The following is a 13,345-nucleotide window of genomic DNA, read 5'->3' as shown; positions in this document are numbered from 1 at the left end:
GTTTTTCCCCTAAGATCAGAAATAAGGCAAGGGTATCTGCTCTCACCACTGCTGCTCAGCATTGTGGAAATCCTAACTAGTTTGGTAAGATAAATAACAGGCATAAAGGAAGAAATAAAAAAAACTCCTCATTTGCAGATTAATTACATAAAAATTCTAGACTTCCCAGGACAGTGGAGTAGGAGAACCCTAAAGTCACCTTGTCCCATGGACACAACCAGTTAACACTCATGCCAGTGTAAATAATCCAGAAAATGTCTCAAAGACTGCCAGAACAAACTTCACAACTAAATATAGAGAAGAGGGTAGGAAGGGCAAAGATATAGTGTGATTTAGATGGGTTTAACCACCAGAAAGAGGGAGCTATGGGTGTGGAGAGGGGAGAAAAAACAGACTATCACACCCAGAAGTCTGGACAGGGAAGATGAATCCCATAACATTTGGTGTTGAAAACCAGAGGGGCTGAATTTCATGAGTTCTTCTAACCAGTGAGACTTAAAGCCTGGAACTTTAAAAATCAGCAGGCTTGGCTCTAGGAGAGCCAAATGGGCAATAGGAAACTGAGTCCCCACCCTTAAAGAGACAGCACAACACACAGCCCACAGGGATACAGCATAGAAACAGCAGTTTGAAAAACACTGGGGGCATAGAGGGAGTGTTATTTACTAATCTCAGAGTTCACTGAGGGACTTCTCCAGTAACAAAGGAGCTGGCAGGCATTGTCTCCCTCCCTTGCCCCACCTAGCATAAACACATGGCCACCTGTGCGAACCAATGTGGCACCAGCATTCACTAGCTAATTTGCTTATACTACACCCCATCCCCTCAAGCCAGGCTTGCCTCAGTCCTGGTGTTGCTGTTCCCCTCCCCCAGAAGACCAGCACAAATCTTGCCAACACATCTTCCAACTGTACACTTTGTAGGGCCTACATCCAGTGGAGGCTGGTGATCTCCCATGGGTGATTGTCACACCTTATTAAAACTGGGCCCCCAGCTCACATGTGCTTTGTGAAGCTGACTGGGTTCTGTTTCTGTGATGGCTATGCTTGCCCTGTGGAAGAGGACTAGCACCACCTTGTTAAATTGTGTACCCTACCCACTACTTTCAAGAGCAAAAGACATAGCTGACTTACCTAACACAGAAAAACAGACAAAACTTGACTATATATATATATATATATATATATATATATATATATATATATATACAGTGATATATATAGTGATATATATATAGTGATATATATACAGTGATAGATATATAAATATATATATATTTATATATAGTCAAGTTATATATATATATATATATATATATATATATATATATATATATATACATTAAAGACAAAAAGAAAAAGAAAAACAGACACAGAAAGTTAGACAAAAATGAGACTGAGGAATATGTCCCAAATAAAAGAGTGGGACAAAATCACAGCAAGAGACTTAAGGGAAATGGAGATAAATAATATGCCTGATAGAGAACTTAAAGTAATGATCATAAAGATACTCAATGGACTTGAGAAAAGAGTAGAGGACATCAGTGAGACCCTTAAAGAGATTTAAAAAAAAAGAACCAATCAGAAATAACACAATAATTGAAATTTAAAATAAACTATGGGGCACCTGGTTGGCTCGGTCAGTTAAGCGTCTGACTTTGGCTCAGGTCATTATCTTACAGTTCATGGGTTTGAGGCCCACGTCAGGCTCTGTGCTGACAGCTTGGAACCTGGAGCCTGCTTCAGATTCTGTGTCTCCCTCTCTGTGCCTCCCCTGCTCATGCTCTGTCTCTCAAAAATAAATTAACATTTAAAAAAAAAGTAAACTAGATGAAATAGATAGTAGGTTAGAAGCAGCAGAAGAATGGATCAGTGACCTAGAAGATAGTGTAATGGAAAGTAATCAAGCTGAACAGGTAAGAGAAAAATATTATGCAAAATGAGAATAGACTTAGGGAACTCAGTGACTCCATCAAGTGCAATAACATTTGCAATGTAGGGATCTCAAAAGAAGAAGAGAAAAGGGGGCAGAAAATTTATTTGGAGAAACAATAGCTGAAAACTTTGTGAATTTGGGAAAGAAAACAAATTCAAATCCAGGAGGCACAGAGATCCTGCAGCAAAAATCAACCCAAGGAGGTCCATAAGACACATAGTAATTAAAATGTCAAAAGACAGTGATAAAGAATTTTAAAAGCAGTGATAAAGAATTTTAAAAGCAAGAGAAAAGAAAACAGCTACATAGAAGGAAAGCCCCTTAAGGCTATCAGTGGATTTTTCACCAGAAACTCTGCAGGTCAGAAGGGAGTGGTATAATACATTCAAAGTGCTGAAATGGAAAAATCTGTAGCCAAGGATACTGTATCCAGCAAGGCTATCATTCAGAATAGAAGGAGAGATAATGAGTTTCCCAGACAGACAAAAGTTAAAGAAGTTCATGACCACTAAGCCAGCCCTACAAGAAATGTTAAAGGGGACTCTTTGAGTGGAAAGGAAATGACCATTAGTAAGAGTTAATAGGAAGCACAAAAGCAGTAAAAATAAGTATGTATGTAAAAATCAGTCAAGAGGCTCACAAAATGAAAGGATGTGAAGTATTATACCATATACCTAAAACATGGGGAGGAGAGGAGTAAAGAATGGGTCAAACTTAAGTGACCATCAACTTAAGCAGAAGATATTATATACAAACCTAATGGGAACAACAAATGAAAAACAAGTAATAGGCAAAAAATAAAAAAGAAAGAAATCTAGGTATATCTCTAAAGAAAGCCAACTTATGGTGAGAGAAGAGGGCAAATGAAGAAACAGAGAAGATCCACAAAAACATATAACAAATAACAAAATGGCAATAAATACATTCCTGTCAATAATTATGTAGTCTGTAAATGGACTAATTGCTCCAATCAAAAGACATAGTTTGTTGGAATAGATAGAATAAGAAAAAGACCCATCTATATGCTGACTACAAGAGACTCACTTCAGACCTAAAGACACATGCAGATTGAAAGTTAGGAGATGGACATATGTGGAATTTGAGAAACTCAACATAAGGGAAAGGAAGGAAAAATAAGATTTAAAAAACCAGAGAGGAAAGCAAACCATAAGAGTTTCTTAAAAATGGAGAACAAACTGAGGGTTGTTAGAGGAGGTTGGTGGGTGGGTGGGTGGGGAGCGGGTTAAATGGGTGATGGGCATTAAGGAGGGCACTTTCAGAATGAGCATTGGATATCATATGTAAGAGATGAAGCACTGGGTCCTACTCCTGAAGCCAAGGCTACATTGTATGTTAACTAACTTGAAAATTTAAAAAAGGTGAGGAAATGGAAGAATATTTATCATGCAAATGGATATGAAAAGAAAGCCGAGGTAGCAATATTTATATCAATCAAAACTTTAAAACAAGGACTGTAACAAGAGACAAAGAAGGACACTATATAAACATTAAGGGGATAATACAACAAGAAAACATAATAATTGGAAATGTTTATGCATCCAACATGGAAGCATCCAAATATATAAACCAGTTAATAACAAATATAAAGGAACTAATCTATAGTAATACAATAATAGGGAACATTAACACCCGACTTACAACAATGGACAAGTCCTCTAAACGGAAAATCAGTAAGGAACAGTGGTTTTGAATGACACACTGGACCAGATGATTTAATAGATATATTCAGAACATTCATCCTAAAACAGAACACACATTCATTTCAAGTGCACATGGAACATTATCCAGAATAGATCACATATTAAGTCATAAAACAATTCTCAACAATTTAAAAAAGAAGTTATACCACACATCTTTTCTGACCACAACGTGATGAAACTAGAAAGCAACCACAAGAAAAAAAATCTGGAAAGAACACAAATAGGTGGAGGTTAAATAACATGCTAGTAAACAATGAATGGGTCAAGCAAGAAATCAAAGAGGAAATTTAAAAAAATACATGGAGACAAATGAAAAAAAAAAGAAAAAACTAAAAAAGAAAACTACAGGCCAATATCCCTGATGAACATAGATGTAAAAGCCTCAACAAAGTACTAGCAAACTGAATCCAACAATATATTTTTAAAAATTATTCACCACAATCAAGTGGGATTTATTTCTGAGTTGAAAGGGTGGTTCAATATTCACAAGTCAATCAGTGCGATACATCACATCAATAAAAGGATAACAACCATCTGATCCTTTCAATAGATGCAGAAAAAGCACGTGACAAAGTACAACAGCCATTCATGTAAAAACTCTCAACAAAGTAGTTTTAGAGGGAACATACCTCAACATAATAAAGGCCACAGGTTTTGTGGAAAACCCACAACTAATATCATCCTTAATGGAGAAAAACTGAGAGCTTTCCCCCTTAGGTCAAGAACAAGACAAGTATGTCTACTGTCACCACTTTTATTCAACATTGTACTGGAAGCCCTAGCCATAGCAATAAGACTGCAAAAAGAAAGAAAAGGCATCCAAATCAGTAAGGAAGAAGTAAAACTTTCACTATTTTCAGATGACATGATACTATATAGAGAAAACCCAAAGAACTCCACCAAAAAACTGTTAGAACTGATAAACAAATTCAGTAAAGTCACAGGGTACAAAATCATTGTTGCATTCTACACACTAATGAAGCAGCAAAAAGAGAAATTAGGAAAACAATCCCATTTATAACTGCACCAAAAATAATAAGATACCTAGGAATAAGCCTAACCAAAGAGGTGAAAGACCTGTGTTCTGAAGACTGTAACACTGATGAAAGAAATTGAAGGTGACACAAAGTAATGGTAAGACATTCCATGCTCATGAATTGCAAGAACAAATACTGTTAAAATGGGTATACTACCCAAAGCGATCTATACATTTAATACAATACTTATCAAAATACGAACAGCATTTTTCACAGAACTATAATAAGTGATTCTAGAATTTGTATGCAACCACAAAACACTGCAATTGGCCAAAGCAATCTTGAAAAGCAAAGCTGTAGGCATCATAATTCTGGACTTATATTTCAAAGCTGTAGTAATCAAAACAGTATGGTGCTGGCACAAAAAAAAAAAGGCACATAGATCAACATAACAGAAGAGAAAACCCAGAAATAAAACCACAACTGTATGGTCAATTAATCTTTGATAAAAGAGGAAAGGATATGCAATGAGAAAAAGTCTCTTCAACAAATGGTGCTGGGAAAACAGGATAGGAACATGCAAAAGAATAAAACTGGGCCACTTTCTTACACCATACACAAAAATGAACTCAAAATGGATTCAGGATCTAAATGTGAGACCTGAAACTATAAAAATCCTAGAAGAGAAAACAGGCAGTAATTTCTCTGACATTGGTCATAGCAACATCTTTCTAGGTATGTCCCCTGAAGCAAGGGAAACAAAAGGAAAAATAAAAAGCTTCTGTACTTCGAAGGAAACAACTAACAAAACCAAAAGATAACCTACTGAATGGGAGAAGATAATTGCAAATGACATATTGGGTTGAGGGTTAGTATCCAAAGCATATAAAGAATTTATACAACTCAACGCCCAAAAATAAATAACCCAATTTTTAAATTGGCAGAAGACATGAACAAACATTTCTCCAAAGAAGACATCCAGATGGCAAACAGATACATGAAAAGATGCTCAACATCACTTATCATCAGGGAAATGCAAATCAAAACCACAATGAGATATCACCTCACACCTGTCAGAATGGCTAAAATCAAAACACAAGAAACAGCAAGTGTTGGCAAAGATGTGGAGAAAGAGGAACCCTCATGCACTGTTGGTGAGAATGCAAACTGGTATAGCCACTGTGGAAGACAGAGTGGAGGTTCCTCAAAAAAGTAAAAATAGAACTACCCTATGATCCAGTAATTGACATACTGGGTATTTACCCCAAAAATACAAAAACACTAATTTGAAGGGATACATTCACCCCTATGTTTATCACAGCATTATTTACAACAGTCAAATTATGGAAGCAACACAGGTGTCCATCAATAGATAAACGGATAAGACACACACAAATAGTCTATTATTCATCCATAAAGATTAAATCTTGCCATTTGTAACAACACAGATGGATCTAGAGAGTATAGTGCTAAGTTAAGTAAGTCAGAGAAAGACAAATATCATATGGTTTCACTCGTGTGGAATTGAAGAAACAAAATGAACAAAGGGGGGGAAAAGAGACAAATAAAAAACAGACACCTAACTATAGGAAACAATCACATGGTTATCAGAGGGGAGGCGGGTGGGAGGATGGGTGAAATAGGTAAAGGAGATTAAGAGTATATTTATCTTGAGCATTGAGTAATATATGGAATTGTTGAATCACTATATTATACATAACACTGTATGTTAACTATACTAGAATTAAAATTAAACAAAAAATCTAAGAAATCAACAAACCTACTGGAATAAGTGAGTTAAACAGTGTCTCAGGATACAAGGTCAATATACAGAAAAATCAATTGTATGTCTATATATTAGCAATAAATAATTAGAAACTTAAAAATTTAAATAGCATCAATTACAGCACCAAAAAACCAAAATAGGAATAAATTTAAGGAAAACATTGCAAGCTGTCACAGAGAAGATATAGTTGGTCACCGAAAGCTACAGAAGTTTACTGAGAGAAGACACAAATGGACCAACATGCCACATTTATGAATTAGAAAACCTAATATCACAGATACTACTTGTCATGGAATTGACCTACAAATTCAATTAAAGTGCAATTAGAATCCCCTTCCTTCTGTAAAGCTGACAGAAAATGAAGCTCATGTGTGTGGTGGTTTCAAGATTGACATTACACTCAGGGCAAAAACAACTGAGATCTGGACTGACTTCTTTGGATTCTCATTATCTTCTAGATTTTGGCCCCACAGTTCCTCACCGTATTGTAAAATCTTAAATGATTTTAAGGTGCTTTCTTGGGTTAATTATTATCCAGTTATTTGTCTTTGGTAAGATTCAGTTTTCTAGCTCCATTACTAGAAGTGGTCTCCATCATTAATTTTTCTGCCAGATTAAAATTATTTTTTCAGGGGCGCCTGGGTGGCGGAGTCGGTTAAGCGTCCGACTTCAGCCAGGTCACGATCTCGCGGTCTGTGAGTTCGAGCCCCGCGTCAGGCTCTGGGCTGATGGCTCGGAGCCTGGAGCCTGTTTCTGATTCTGTGTCTCCCTCTCTCTCTGCCCCTCCCCCGTTCATGCTCTGTCTCTCTCTGTCCCAAAAATAAATAAAAAACGTTGAAAAAAAATTAAAAAAAAAAATTATTTTTTCAGAACTTACATGTGTGACAGATGCTGCTGAGCACTGTGTATGTAGTGGAAAGCAAGACGAAGTCTCTGCCTTTAAAAAGCTCCCATCCTAATTGAGGACGTATTCATTTGTTTGTTCAAATTGATTTGGAAGCAGTGGTTGTGAAATGCATGAACTTTAAGCAGATGTGACTTCCTACCTTCTGAGAGCTTTCATGGTGACCTAAAATCTCATACAATAGACTCTTTTTTTTTTTAATGTTTTTATTTATTTTTGAGACATAGAGAGACAGAGCATGAGCAGAGAAGGGGCAGAGAGAGAGGGAGACACAGAATCTGAAGCAGGCTCCAGGCTCTGCGCTGTCAGCACAGAGCCCGACGCGGGGCTTGAACTCACACATTGGGAGATCAAGACCTGAGCTGAAGTTGGACGCTCAACCGACTGAGCCACCCAGGCGCCCCTACAATAGACTCTTAAACTCCAGTGCCATAATAAAATCCTTACAAAGTTTGGGGAAGGGAAAACTAAGGGGGGAAAGAACCTGAGATGGTACGTGAGGGGCCAACATTTTAAAGATGATAAAACTTCTCAACATGACCAGAAAAGATTAGAGAAGTGACATTTGAGGAATCTTTGTTTTTGTTGTTTCTATCCCACAGATCTTCGGAGTTTAAGCCTACAACAGAGGGAACATGGGAGTCAGGACTCTACAAATTTACCCAATAAGCCTTCCTTCCGAGTTTTGGGAAATCCTTGGGCTCTATCAGCCTTCTACCCAGCTTTAACCAAGAGCACAAAGAAACAGCCAGGTTCTTGCCATTTTTTAGTAGTCCCCAAGAAGAAATCCAGTGAACCAGAGCAAGTCAAGGAAACCATCAAACCACTGATGCCTAGCAAGGATGATGTTAGACAACCATCACCCACCGAGAAAACATTTGAACCCACCTGGGATGCTCCCAGAGAGGCTACCCTTGAAACCGCATTGCCTTCCCTAAAGGTGAATAAACCAACAATTTCTTCCTTAGAGATTGCTCAATCTAAAACAGAATCTGAAAAGACCTCTACCTTTGAATCCTCTCAACAATACTCTTTTTCAGTATTTTCTGCCATATCCAGCATGTTTTCCTATGAGCTGACCTCAAAGAAGAATTAGCCAATATTGCTTTCCTGTTCCTTTTCATCTCTGTTCCTAAGAGTGGTGATGGTGGGAAGTGGTCAAGAAAGGAGTGCAGAAGGGCCATTGAGGCTCTCAGGAGAACCCCTCTGGTCTAGTGCTTTCAATAAAGAATGCATCTCTAGGGGATAGGCAAGGGAAAAACTGTTGTGGTCTTGAAGCTGGAGTTAGTTGTTCTCTGATGTTAGAGAGTTTCTCATCCTAACCCTTCATAGTACTTCCTGCTAAAGGAATGACTGTGCACATCAGCATGGGAATAAAGGCAACTTCTCAGGAATGCAGAAGGTTACTGGTGTATTCTTTGGACCCCTCTGCTATCACTCACGCTGACAGAGACTAGGGGATGAGTGCAAAAGTGATGCCATCCTGAGTCAGAGAATGAGAAGTGGCATAGGTAAGGCCATGAGTTTGGGGAAAGATCATCTTACATGCATATTGTATGATCTAGTGTGCAGTGAGATACTTTCTAATAGCTTGTCCATGGCTGATTCCCCAGTGGGATGATGGGCATAATCCCATGCCCACCCAGTGGCCCTAGACCTTGAGTGAAAGTCAGAGCCACAGCAAGTGTTTGGGACCTATCAATCTGGAGGATCCCCAAAAAGGAAGAAATGCCTGCCATTTACCAAGTGAAAGAAGCACTGCAATGAGATAAAAATGGAATATTTTTAAATACCTCATCAAACCTAAGCACAAGCTCTAGAGCTTTATTCTCTTGACTCACACTAAGAATGGGACGTTGCCACTTCCCTCAGATAAAAGTCAATCTAGTGGATGAGTCAAAATAAATAGAACTATAATAAATAACTAAATATAATTATTTACAAATATAAATGCTTAAATAATTTTTCAAGGTAACAGTGAAAGAACTGTCACCAGGCATGATAGACAACATTAGTCTAACAAAACTTTAACACCAATCTTAAATTCTTTTTTCATTCGTCCTTTAAAAAAATTGTGGTAAAATATACATGACAAAATTTATCATTGTAACTACTTTTAAGTGTACAGCCCAGTGGCATTAAGTACATTCATGTTGTGCAATCATCACTTCCATCCACCTCCAGAACTTTTTCATTTTGCAAAACAGAAACTCTGGATGGTTACTTAAACGTAAGATCTGAAACTATAAAATTACCAGAAGAAAACATAGGGAAAAACCTTCTTGACATTGATCTGAGGTATGATTTTTTGGACATGATAGTGAAGTGCAGGCAACAGAAGCAAAAATAAACAAGTGGGATTGTATCAAACTAAAAAGCTTCTGCATGGCAAAGGAAACAATCAACAGAGTGAAGAGGCAACCTACAGAGTGGGCGAAAATATTTGCAATCATATATCTAATAAAGGGTTAGTATCCAAAATATATAAGGAACTCCTACAATCCAATAGCAAATACATACATACATATGTAAAAATATACATACCTGAGTAAAAAATGGGAATGGGACCTGAATAGACGTTTCTCAAAAAAATACATGCAGATGGCCAACAGGTACACAAAAATGGAAATTCAGTCAAAACCATGAAGAGAAATCCTCACACCTGGTAGAATGACTATTATCAATAAGACAAAAGATAACAAATGTTAGCATGGCAAGAAAAGAGAACTCTTGTACACTGTTGATGGGAATGTAAATTGTTACCGCCACTATGGAAAGCCATAGAGAGGTACCTCAAAAAAATAAAAAGTACAACTACTATAGTCCAGCAATCCCACTATTGGGTATATATCCAAAAGAAATGAAATAAGTACCATGAAGAGATAGCTGTACTTCCATGTTTATTGCAGCATTATTCACAATAGCCGATATATGAAAACAACCTAAATGTCTGTTGATGCGTGAATAGGTAAAGAAAATGTGATACACGTATGTGTATATATATGTGTGTATACATGTAATGGAATTCTTTTCTTTCAGCTTTCTTTTGGTTTCCATTTGCATGGAATATCTTTTTCAATCTCTTCACTTTCAGTCTGTGTATCCTTAAAGTGAGTCTCTTGTAGGCAGCATATAGTTGGGTCTTGTTTTTTAATCCATTTAGCCACACTCTGTCTTTTGATTGGAGAACTTTGCCATTTACATTTAAAGTAATTATTGATAGGTGTGGGCTTATTGCCATTTTGTTAATTGTTTTCTGGATGTTTCGTAATTCTTCTGTTCCTTTTTCTCTTGCTCTCTCCCTTTGTGATTTGAAGATTTTCTGTAGTGGCATACTTAGACTCTTTTTATCTTTTGGGTACGTTCTATAAGTCTTTGCTTTGTGTTTACCATGAAGCTTACATAAAACATCTTATACCAGTTTATTTTAAGTCGATAACTTTAGTTTGAACACATCCTAAAGCTTTACGTTTTTACTCTCCCACCCCCACGTTTTATGTTTTTGATATCACAATTTACATCTTATATCTTGTGTATCCATTAATAAATTATTGTAGTTAGTTATTTTTATTACTTTTGTCTTTTAGCCTTCATACTAGATCTATAAGTAATTAACATACCACCATTACAGTAGATTCTTCTGAATTTAACTATATATTTACCTTTACAATTGATATTTGTACCTTCATATATTTTCCTGTTATTAATTAACACCCTTTCATATCAGCTTAAAGAAGTCTCTTTAACATTTCCTTTAAGGCCAGTCTAGTGGTGCTACCTCTTTCAGGTGTTGATTGTCTAGTAAACACTTTGACTGTTTCTGAATTCTAAAGGCCAACTTTGCTGGGTAGAATATTCTTGGTGACCCTTTTTTTCTTTTAGCACTTTGAATATATTGTTCCACTTTCTTTTGGCCTTGGCTGAAAAATCTGCATATAGTCTTGTGGGGGTTCTCTTATATGTAACAAGTTGTTTTCCTCTTGCGTTTCTCCTTGTCTTTAACTTTTGATAATTATAATGTGTCTTGGTGTGGGTCTCTTTGAATTCATCTTATGGAACTCTATAGGCTTCCTGGATCTGAATATCTGCTTCATTTCCCAGGTTAGAGAAGTTTTCAACCATTATTTCTCCAAAGAAATTTTCTCTCTTTCTTTCTCTTTTCTCTTTCTGGAACCCCTGTAAAGTGCATATTGGTCCACTTGATGTTGTACAGTCCTTTAATCAATCTTCACTATGTTTTCATTCTTTTTACTCTTCTGATTGGATGAATTCCACTGCCCTGTCTTCAGGTTTGCTTGTCCTCTTTTAGCTTTATCTAATCTGCTATTGAACCCTTCTATTGAAATTTTCCAGCTCATTTATTGTATTATTCAGGTCTAATTTCTGTTTGGTATTTTCTTATATTCTCTACCCCTTTGTTGAAATTCTTGCTTTGTTCATGCATTGCTTTCCTGCCATTAGTGAGCATCTTTATTATGAGTATTTTAAACTCTTCATAAGGTAAATTACTTAACTCCTTTTCATTAAGGTCTTTTTCTGAGGTTTTATCTTTGTCTTTCATTTGGAACATATTCCTCTATTTTTCATTTTCCTTGACTCTCTGTGATGGTTTCTATGCCTTAGGTAAAAAACTGCCTTTCTAAATCTTGAAAAAGTGGTCTGGTGTAGAAGATGAACCTTATTATCCAACCCTGCCCTATCTCTTGGTTGTCTCTCAAACCTTTGTAATTGTCTAAGCAGGCCTATTTGTTCTTAGTGGCTCTGGTAGTTGAAGGTGTGCCAAGACCTTTCAGTGTCCCAAAGAGGGAGGGATCTCAGCACCTAGATGCAGGCTAATAAGAAGTCAGAACCTCAGCAGCTTCTAAAGTATGCAAATATACCTCTTTCAAGGGAAAAATGGGAAATGGATATTTCTGTCTTCTCTGCACTGAGTCCTAAGAATATAGCCAGTTATAAACTATTTTTTTTTTTTGTTTGCTACCATTTCATTAAACCTGTGAACACTAACCTCCTAGTTACTAGAGCCAGGCTCTCAAGGGATATGTCCTCCAGGTGGCACCCACAGAAGCCAGGTTACCAGATGTGTACACAAACTATTTTCTTGGAGACAACAGCAACCTGGGTCAGGGCAGAGGGAAAGCATGAAGATGGTGCCCATGGGCATTCCTGATCTCTGGAGAGGTTTGCAGCTCACCTCTAGCTGTAGGCTAAATCAGAAGCCTGCCTCTCAGGCTTCAGCTTTTAAGATAAGCAAATAGGCCTCCTTCACAGAAAGACTGGGTGTTTCTGTTTGACAACTCTGTGCTATGCCTTGGGGGATAGCCAGTTAAGAATTGTTTCTCTGTTATAGTCCTGTGAGATCTGTGAATTTAAGCTCCATTGGCTACCAGAGCGGCAGCTATAAAAATCAAGACAGCAGACATGTGGTCAGGCTCTTTTCTGAGAAATACTGGTGACCTGGAGTAAGGCAGAGGGAGAACATAAAGATGGCACCCACCAGCCATTGTAGTCTCTGGAGAGTACTGCAGTTGGCCCCTAGATGTATGTTAAATGTGAAACCTGGCCCCTCCAGCTGCAGCTATTAAGATAAATAGGTAGGTCTCTTTAGTGAAAAGACTAGGTATGTTTTACTCTTTTGCCTCTGCACTGGGCCCTGGGTGTTAGCCATGGTAAGGCCACATAAGTCCTTTAAGAATGGTCTTTGAGTTAGAGCACCTGGGTGGCTCAGTCAGTTAAGCCCAGCTTTGGCTCAGGTCATAATCTCACATCTCATGGGTTTCAGCCCCACATTGGGCTCTGTGCTGACAGCTCAGAGCCTGGAGCCTGCTTCAAATTCTATGTCTCCCTCTCTCTGCCCCTCCCCCACTCACACTTTCTCCCTCTCAAAAATAAACATTAAAAAAAAATGGTCTTTGAGTTTGCCATAGCCTTATGGATTTGGTAGATACAAGCCCCATTGGCTTTCAAAGTTAGATGTTTGGGGGGCTAATCTTTCAGACAGAAGTCTTAAAATTCAGGCCAC

The 13,345-nt window shown here is 37.6% G+C and overlaps 1 protein-coding gene across 4 annotated transcripts in view; it reads left to right on the top strand.

Moving 5' to 3' along the window:
* The window catches only part of GDPD4 (glycerophosphodiester phosphodiesterase domain containing 4), a 175,595-nt gene that overhangs the window by 144,828 nt on the left and 17,422 nt on the right, over positions 1-13,345 (top strand). For 2 of the 4 annotated variants that reach the window (XM_060605547.2, XM_060605546.3), the window contains exon 17: positions 7,926-8,717. The exons of 1 other annotated variant lie outside the window; for it this stretch is intronic. In XM_060605547.2, the coding sequence (XP_060461530.2) occupies positions 7,926-8,419 (494 nt within the window). In that variant the 3' untranslated portion in view covers positions 8,420-8,717. Of the gene's footprint in view, positions 1-7,925; positions 8,718-13,345 lie in introns of those variants that run through there. One more of the 4 variants, XM_078433076.1, reaches the window with a different exon arrangement.

This window comes from Panthera onca, chromosome D1 (assembly GCF_046562875.1).
Source record: "Panthera onca isolate mPanOnc1 chromosome D1, mPanOnc1 haplotype 2, whole genome shotgun sequence".
Classification (NCBI taxonomy): domain Eukaryota; kingdom Metazoa; phylum Chordata; class Mammalia; order Carnivora; family Felidae; genus Panthera; species Panthera onca.
Note: the sequence above shows the minus strand (reverse complement) of the source record. Positions and strands in the feature narration are given on the sequence as shown.